The 10,107-nt window shown below is 43.6% G+C and overlaps 1 protein-coding gene across 1 annotated transcript; it reads left to right on the top strand.

The window, feature by feature from the left end:
• The first annotated feature begins 1,038 nt into the window (after positions 1–1,038).
• LOC136487933 (GDSL esterase/lipase At5g03610-like) lies at positions 1,039–2,589 on the top strand. The gene is made up of 4 exons (XM_066485020.1): positions 1,039–1,312; positions 1,448–1,725; positions 1,886–2,165; positions 2,288–2,589. The coding sequence occupies exons 1-4, from the start codon at positions 1,039–1,041 to the stop codon at positions 2,482–2,484; spliced, it is 1,029 nt and encodes a 342-aa protein (XP_066341117.1). The 3' UTR covers positions 2,485–2,589.
• The last annotated feature ends 7,518 nt before the right edge of the window (positions 2,590–10,107 follow it).

Raw genomic sequence — 10,107 nt, 5'->3', positions numbered from 1 at the left:
GTAATTTGATTAAGAATAAAAAAATATTCTTATTATAACCTAGATCAGCTAATGGTCTAATTAATTAAATCATAAACAGAAATCTTGCGTAGTTTATTGTCCAATCTAACTAGGAAGCGGCAACGGGGGTTCCGCTAGCAGACGTGGCACTGCGGGAGGTGGTGGCGGTCGGGTAGCGAGGCAGCCACGACCACCTGTTGGGGGTGGGGAGGCGAGCGGAGAAGGAGAAGGGGGTGGGGAGGAGGTGGCAGACGCCGGCGAGGTAGTTGCCGCCAGCGGCGGCAACGGCGAGCAGACGTAGCCACTAGGGCGGAGCCCTAGTGAGCGAGGCGGGCTGACTTCATGGATTCCTCTTTACCACTGAACTTTTCCGCTCTTTCATGGATAATTAAATATGTTTATATATTTGATTCAAAAACAATATGATTTTATATATTTCTACTTATTTTGCATGACCTAAGGAATTTGCAAATTTGGCTGGCATTATTCCATATTGCACTTTTATAGATGGTCAATGTTCTAATGTAATTATTGCTTCATTGCCAATGGATTAAATGCAAAATATGCATATCTTTAGTAACTAAGTAGAGATATAAGTTTTGATTTTCTCCCGTTGCAACGCACGAGCATGTTTACTAGTAATGGACAAAGCACCACGGTCATGTTGGTTTGTACTTCCTCTATTTCAAATCGCAGACGTTTTGGCTTTTCTAGATGGGACTTGCTATGGAACTCTGAGATAACCCGTCGATCTTGATAGTTTTATTACATATCACATCGTAGGACGTGAAGACTCCCCTACAATCCTCAACGATATACGAGGACTCTATTGGAGATGAAGTGCTTTATCCGGCCAGCAATATTTTATTACATATCACATCGTAGGACGTGAAGACTCCCCTACAATCCTCAACGATATACGAGGACTCTATTGGAGATGAAGTGCTTTATCCGGCCAGCAATATATCTATATATACAGAGGCAAAGCGCAGGGAGGGGTATCGGCGCCCACCCTAACGCATCTGAACAAACCCAACCATGAGGAAAACCCTTTTGGTTGTGTGCTTCCTCCTCATCCTCACCGCAGGTAGCCTCCACGTTGAGTGCCGGCGCCACCGCGAACGGCGGCGGAAGGACTACACGCTCTTCGTCTTCGGCGATTCCTTCGTCGATGCCGGCAACCTCCCTAAATCATCAGGGAGGAGTAGAGTGTCGCGTGGGTGGTACTACCCCTACGGGAGCTCTGACTCGTCCCATGGCAACCAAGCAACCGGCCGCCTCTCCGACGGTCTAGTGCAGTCGGATTTCCTGGGTAAGTACATAAACGTTCACCACGTACGATCGCATCGATCTGCCATGCATATATATACCTTGTTAGATAACGTACGTACGTACTGAAGTAGATAGATATGATGGATGTTGGATGGATTGGTTTTCTTGTTTGCAGCACAGATGCTGGGGATGGATGAGTCCCCTCCGGTGTTCAGCACCCTACGCACCAGGGCTGAGGTTGAGAATGGCATCAACTTCGCCGTGCCCTTCTCCGGCGTCATGAACGGGCGACAGGAGGAGCAGCTGTCCCTGCGCGAGCAGATCAGCCAGTTTGGTGAATTTGTGGATCACGGATCCGTCGACGACAAGCAGCTAGAGAATTCAGTCGCGCTTCTGTCCGTCTCCAACGGCCACGACTACTCGCACGTCAGCGACACCACCAGCGACCGCCAAGTAAGTACTAGCTAGCTAGATCGATCTACTCTTACATTAGGCCTTAGTTAGTTTATATAGCTATGTGTGTGTTTGCTAGTAGCTATAGATTGATCTAATCTAATTTGTTTGCTTGATCATGATCATGATCATGACCATGGACGACATAATGTGCATGCAGCTCGACGCCTACATCGACGACGTGACAGACGGCATCGTCGAGGGCGTCAAAAGGCTACAGGAGATCGGTGTGTCCAAGGTGCTGGTGAACTCCATGCCCCCGCTTGGCTGCTCGCCATGGCGCGCCAGGCAGTCCGTCGGCTACGCGCAGTGTGACGGTGCCGGCAACACGCTCGCCACCACCCACAACAGGCTTCTCAGGCGCAAGCTGGATGGGCTGGAAGACGTCCACGTCCTCGACCTCTACAACGCCTTCAACAGCCTTGCCCGATCCATGTCCGGTACGTACGTTCGTGTGTTCTACGCTAGCTACTTCAATTCAATCAATTGTCAATTCAATGTATGTATGTAATCTATATATCTATGCATCAAGTCTAAAAACATGCATGTTGTTCGCATGCAGGCTCCACGCCGTGCTGTGACACCTCCGACCACAACGCCTACTGTGGCCAGCTCGACGGCAACGGCAGAGCTCAGTACACCGTCTGCGCCAGCCCCGGCGACTCCTTCTACTGGGACAACGAGAACCCTACCCAAGCTGGATGGGAGGCCGTAATGGATCGACTGCAAGCAAACATCCAGGACTTCCTGGCCGCCTAGCTGCTAGTAGACCTTGCAGTTTATTGCTAGCCTCTCTCGATCCTCTTATAATATAAGCTTATTATTGTTATTGTTAGTTAGCTACAACTACTATACTATAGTTAGTTAGCTTATTATTCTTTAAAATTTATTTAGACGTGTGTTTATATGAACAATATACCAGCTTGCTGTGTGACTATTTCTACAATCAGTGTTGCAAATAGTGGGACATTTAACGAAGCCTTCGGAAATACAATCTATAGCGGCATGAAGGCATTTAGTGTTTTCTAAAAAAATGCATATTATTGCTTGCGTTCACTGATTTGGATCTGTTTCCATTATCTGTTGTCACGTTGTACTATGGCGGTTGGCAGCGTAGTTTTTCCTAGTTTTTGCTAGGTCACTACATTTGGTAGAATTTTCCTAGTTTTTTTTAACATGTTTATACAACACGTATATATAGACTCCTTGCTTGGATAGACACCAATCTAGTTACGCCTTGTATGATCTTTTTTTTTTTTTGGGTTGCCGCCTAGATGGCACGCACATATAATCCATTCCGGTTACGAAAATTTTTCATTGCATTTTTGAACCATCTAGTCCACGCTTTCACCTGCATATGTCATGTTAAAAAATCTGGAACCTTAATCATGTAATGTACGCTTGCTAGTTATCATACACGTTTACATGTGACTAAACACATACAACAAAAGTCATATTAGGGTAAAAAAAGAGCCATATTTTAGTCATGTATTGCGACTCTACATAGAGATCACCTGTGCATGTCACGTAACATCAATGTACGCGTAACATCAAGATCGTGTTAATATGTCACTGGCACCTCTACAAAAGTGACGACACTTCAATATGCAACATATTAACATGTCAAAGTAACACATTAATTAGAAATAATTTTGGATAATTGATCTAATTGCAAGATATTTTGTCTAATAGATCTAATTGCAATATATTTCAGTTATAAAAAATTACAAGATATTTTCTATCTTCAAACTAAATAAATAAGTATGTCTTCTATTACCTCCTAAGAATTAATATGTGGTAATTACCATCCAAATTAACGGTCGACAATCATTTGAGAGTACTGTAACAAAACCTTTTTTCCAAAAATTCCTTTGATGGACAATTAAGTAGGCCGGTCAGCCGGGGCGCGTTAAATGTTGCTGTTACTTTGGCTGAAGCATCAGTGTGCAATGTTATTGTCAATAAAATTCAAATACATGCACCTTTCAAAGAAGATTAAAAAAATAATAAAATTGTACATATTGATTATCTCGGTATTATCAATCTCTATTTCATATAGGAATTACATAATTTGCATTGTAAATTATCCTAGATATAGACAGCAGCCACAAACTGATTATTAAACTGAAGATACGAACACGGATAATGGCCAATTAGAAATGTGCAGTGGTAGAAGAATAAAACCAAGGATCATCTAAAAATCAAATTTGGGAAGCATCGTCTTTTAGAACACATGACGCAATAACAAAGAACGCGAGGCGTGGAAAATGCCATCGAGGTAACGACAACCCTCGAGCCTGGCGTGTCCGTGTAACAAACACGTCTACGAACTATGAAGTCACGGTTCCGTTCGCCAACAGTAGTAGGAAGAGGCAAACAGAACCGGTAGAGAAGCTAATGAACACCGGCGGAGCAATGAAGGACATTTTTTACACTCAAAAGTGTCCCCACATGAAAATTGGGCTTTGTCAACAAATTCTTAACATCCCAGGTGTTGGATAATATTTGGTGCAACAAACGACGAAGAAACACGAAAAGAAGAAGGCGAGCCGCACATGCCCTGACCAAGTCGGCTTTGCCGACTTTAGGGGTCGGGTAAGCCGACTCCTCAGCCCAAGTTGACTTAGACAACTCCCCAAGTTGGCTAAGCTCCGGGCGAGCCACAGTGCTCGAGCCCGTAAAAACCGGCTAAGCTGACTCCTGAGTTGGCTAAGTCGACTTCACCTGTTCCGAGTTTGTTTGGTTTCCAAATCGGTTTTGGACCTATTTTGGATGTAGAAAACTTGGAGATTACATTTGTGACTTGTTTCTTACTAGGATAAGACCACTCCCTCTATATATACGAGAGAATAATGTCTGATTGAAGGATACAACACTCAATTGTCGTTTTTACATCTATTACCCTATTTTTACCCTTTTCCAACTCCTTTTCTGCTCGTTGCATCTCTTCGTGAGATCCATCGGCGTTCTAGGTAGCCTTGCTAAATAATATACCAGCTTGCTAGTTAGTTAGCTTATTTCATTATATATGAATAATATACCAGCTTGCTATGTGATTGTTTCCTATTATTCCTACCATCAGCGGCGCGAAGGCATTTAGTGTTTTCTCAAAAAAAAAAACATGCGTATTATTGCTTGGCGTTCGCTGATTTGGATCTGTTTCCATTATCGGTTGTCACGTTCTCCTTTCGTACCAGTGCTGGACTATTTGGCCACATAGGTGAAGAGGATGACTACGGCCACAACCTCCATTGTCAACACACGCAGCTGGCCCTGCAATCACTCTTGGCTGCTCATAGTCCTCGCTCATAGTTAACGGTCGTCATTGCCTCAACGCACACCATCACCGCACCGCCGCAAAAGGTTTAGAACTCAGAGTGAGGCCGTGGAGACAGAGGGGAGAATTGGAGATGCTAGCTAGGTTCTATGAACACGTTTATACACCATGTATAGATAGGCTAGATTTGGGCCAATGAGAATATTGCTAGGTCTCATTTCTTGGTAGATCGGCCGGCTACGCATTTAAAGTCGCTAAATTATGTCACCGTAAAGCGTTTAGCGCCGTTAATACCGAAAATAGTGCTCATAGCGGTAATATATGCAATATCTTAGCGGCACCTTGCTTAAAATGCTATAGTAGTGCTATAGCCAGCCCGCTGTTTACAACATTGCCTACCAATCTACCCATATATATACTTGCAGAACGGATGCCGTGACGAAGATTATGTGATGATGATCGATGAGCGTTCATGCATCTTTATCGTTTTTTGTGGTCATGATGATGATCAAATTGTTATATATTCCTGTGGTTTACTTTCGCAGTGATATGAGAACAAAGGATGTAAACTACATTTCGAGATGAATCTACTTACATCACTTTCATAGTTTCAAACTCAACCCAAAAGAATCTATCTGCAGTTAAAGTTTAAAATGTTTGACTTAAGACAATCTCGAAATGACATTCTTTAGAAACCGGAAGTAAGAATGCTACCTCGCCGATTCACCCAGGAATCACCGGTAATCTAAATACAAATCCCCCCCCCCCCCCCCCCCCCCCTACTTTTGTGTCACGCTCCGCCGAACTGTACCATGCAGTGCACTGCGAGTTGTAATTCTGGTAATCTGTAACCGTATATGTTTGCGTTACGCTGGCCGGTCGATCGAGACATACACAGAAACGCGCCGTGGTTTTGCATTGCAGGTGCGTGCTTTCACTTTCAGTGTTGTACGGCTGTGCTTTGGCGTGGCCTTTTTGTTTTGCTTTGGCCTGTGAAAGGAGGAGTTGATGCTGCTTTAGAGGAGCTGCCTACCTCAGCCTCACAGAGATCAATTTCTTACATTTGGCTGGCCTCAAAAGTTCTACTACTTATGCCCTTGGATCACAATCAGATTATGCTTGTGCCTCTAGCCACCGCGCAGCAGAATTGTTTTGTTGCTCCCCAAATCTTTCTCGGTTGCACTAGGTGAGTACCATGTGTGGCTGCCATAGAAAAGCACATTAGCTTATGCAAGTACCACTACCATAACAGAACAGAGTAAGAAAAAAAAAGATCGTATGTGATTGCCATAATTGAAGTAGAAAAACAGCAGCTGTATACAGGCAGCCAGAGAGATCGAAGAGTACAAGACTACCGGTTCATTGCTGCCAACATTTTTTCTGTGTTCTTCAAGTTATACACTCAGCATCCATGGATGACTTGACAGAGGTTACGATGTTGTGCAAATATTAGGAGATCATACACAACTCAGTAAGGTCGTTTAATTAATTGTATCCGTAAATTGGTTGGACTACAAATGGAAACAAGGAGTATGCATGCCCCTACTGAACAAGATCCACTTAAGTCTGAACCACTGAAGTTATGCAACATAACACTAGCCATCCCCAAATGAAACAGAGAGTTATCTGCAAAATCAACAAGTCAATTTCATATGCTCAAGGCTCATGCATAACGCATATAGTACACAAATTGTACAGAGCAAGCAGGTGAATAAAATTTAGTGTGATACTGACAAAATCGATCAAGTTAAAGGTTCTACAGTATGGTGTACAGCATTATACAGAATTACAGATAGATGCACATTGGAAACTCAAAGTATCCAACCACAAGCAGACCTAAGCCTGAAAGAAAACAGGTAGGCTGCATATCTGTAGCAAAGCCCCTGACTACCAAGAGTTGGACATCCCACTGAACACCGAGACACGTTTTGCAAACCATAATTCTTAGTTCAGTTTTCTCATTTACACTTGTTTATGTTCCTAATCCAGAATTTTGTAAGTTTCATGATGAGACCCTGTCGTGATTTTGCCATTTGCCAACCATACCATAATTCAGAAACCATTTGCAGATTTACGCAAGCATAACCCTCAAATCCACCACGGTGATTGGTCTACCCAAGCATAACCCTCGAATCCATCATGGGGAACGATTTACGCAAACATAAACTGAAGATCAGAATAGCAACATTGGCGACGAGAGGGTTAAGCATAAACTGAAGAACGGAATATGGTTCTTTGGTGATTTTCTGAACTCTGTGTAGGTCACTGATGGCATATTGCCCCGTCGTTTGCTGAAGGCCAACGGCGTTCCAAAATTTCAAGTTCACTTTTGGGGGAACTCACTATATATCTTTTGAAGCAGACTAATGACCGTAGGGAGGAGGCAAAGTTCATTGGCACTCATACCAAGGGGAAAGCTCCGATCCCTAAGAAGATTTTGGTCCCAAAAACTCTTGACGTCTCTACAAGAGTCCCAAGCTTGCTTGGATGCCAAAGAAGTGAGGGGCTCATGTGCAAGGGACATTCACACAAATATATAATTGGGGTGCATCAAGGTTCAAGAATCTTTGCCAAGCATGTGAAAGAAGCTCACATACCCAAAGCCTCCCGTCCCAAGCAAAGCTATGTATTCATTTCCATCCTTCTTGGGCTGTGAATGAGGAGTCGGCGAGATATCGCGGCCGTATTAGCCTCTCTATATCTGTTGCGGCACAAGAGACGACGGTCCATCGCTAATACGTGTCCATGTCCATAAGTATCGAGGAGAGATGACACCCAGTGCAAATACGTGTGACACATCTCTTATCACTGCACTACACACTCAGTTGAGAGTATAAGATGTTATTTTTTTTATTAGCATTTTGTTATCTTATATTGAATGTTTTGACAACTAAATAATTTTGAATGAAAAACATTTAACTACAAAGTTTTAGATCTTGTCAAGAACTACAACATAGGACATGTTTCCATTCGAGAGTGTTTTAAAATTTTAAATTTTTTAATCTCAAAACATGATAACTTAATGACTTCAAATGATAAACTTGTAAACTATGAAGTTGTAGATCACATCGGCCACCACCATAAATTTGCTATTGACCAAGTCAAACATTTGAAGTTGTTTAAAAATCTTAAAATTAGAATTTTAAAACCTAAGAACTTCGAACACATATTTATGACTCTAAATAACTTCAAATAAAAAAAACTTGTCTACGACAAAGTTATAGATCATTGAGAACTAAAATTTTGTTGTAGACTATGTCAACATCCGTGATCATTCAAAAAGGCTTGGATTAAATTTGAAATTCTAAAAAAATAAAACGAAGTCCTGTGACTCTAAACATTTTTAAATAAAAACTTGTCATCTACAAAGTTATAGATCGCATTGATTTCTATAAATTTTGTATAAAGTTCGTCTTCATCAACTTCATATGAAATTATGAATTATTTTTATGTAACTATTTCTAAAGACAGGTCTCTTATGAGTGTTGCCCTTATTAATCGATTTCTAGAGGCGACACCCTTAGAATTATTGTCTAGTTAATAGCCATTTTCAGATGCGGACATCACTGTTAATCGAATAACAGAGGTGATCTCCTTGGTATGTCCACCTCTATAAATCTCTATCTCTACCTAATATTAGAGAGCAAAGCATTTGTTCCGATCCAATTTTTTACTTCCCAAATTTTTTCGTCCTACTTTTTTACTTCCTGCAATCTGCCCTCGCACCCTCCGTATCTCATATATGACCCGGATTCATGACCCATATATGATCTGGATTGTTGATACATGCTCATACAAATTAGAATAACTTGCGTCCAATAATGATACGGGTCCGATCCCAACACGTATTGGGGTTCCATACAACGCACTTGCATTTTTTCTAGTGATTAAAGTCAAATGTTTGCCTGAGACTTGCCTAACCATCTATAGACTATAGAGGCGCAACTTCTAACAATATCAACCTCTAGTAATTAGGGGGTCTGTTTCCCTTTTTTGTAGTGGTGGTTTTACAACATTTCTAAAAGTGTCGACCTCTTTGCGTCCATGTGCACATCTTTTATCGGCAGCACTAGCGCCTAGACGTCTGGACGCCCACGGCTGCTCCGCCTCGTCCGCTCGGATTCGCGTACCGCCCGCGCAAGCTCCATTTCCCGTGCTCTCATCCAAACCATCCGCTTCAGATCCAGTGCCCACACTGCTCGGATGACTCGCCCCCGCCTCTTCCACACCCGCGCGGCGCCCATCTCTTCCACAATAGCATCGCACGGTCTGTGCCTCCTCCCCACACCGCCGGCGACGGCCTGCGCCTCCTCCACGTGTCGGTTGCCGCGGCTTGGCCCTGCCCGCCCTCATGGACACCAACGACGACGGTCTACACTTGCAACATGAAACACTCGAATGCAACATACATTTGAAACAGATGAAACATTAGGGACATACGCTTGCAACATGTGTGTGAAACATGTGCAACATCCAGAGAAAACAATTGCAACATGAAAAACACTTACTGCAACATAAGACTGGAAACATTTGGAACATACTGTTGCAACATAAGTGTGAAAACATATGCAACATCCAGATAAAAAATGATTGCAAAATACGTATGGAAACAAATGAAACATTTTGAACAAACGGTTGCAACATGCTTTATAAAACACTTGCAACATATGCAACATGTGCAACATTCCCTGATCTACTTTTGCAACATCCATAAGAACACAACTGCAATACCTTTGAAACGACTGAAACATACATTTGCAACATAGGGGAGGGGAAGCCTGGGCCGGTCGATTCTAGCCGGCCGGGTCGGAGCCGGCGGTGAGCGGCAGCGCATGAGCACCGCCGCCACAGTACCAGGCTTGGCTCAGCAGCGACGGTGGGGATGGGGGGGGGGGCGGGGAGCGCCATGGCCACCGGGGTGGGGAGGAGCTCGGTCGCTAGGTGAGAGAGGGCGCCGCGGGGAGTGGGGAGGGCGCCGCGCCGGGGTGGAGGAGAGCTGCCCACTTCCCTGCAACACCGTCGCACACCTCCATGGATCTCGCTCCTGCTCTATGGATCTTGCCGGGGTGGGGGAGAGGACCGCCGGATCTGTGAGCGTTGGGGGC

The sequence above is a fragment of the Miscanthus floridulus genome, chromosome 10, assembly GCF_019320115.1.
Source record: "Miscanthus floridulus cultivar M001 chromosome 10, ASM1932011v1, whole genome shotgun sequence".
NCBI classification, from domain to species: domain Eukaryota; kingdom Viridiplantae; phylum Streptophyta; class Magnoliopsida; order Poales; family Poaceae; genus Miscanthus; species Miscanthus floridulus.
The sequence above is the reverse complement of the archived record's forward strand: the minus strand, read 5'-3'. Positions and strand labels throughout refer to the sequence as shown.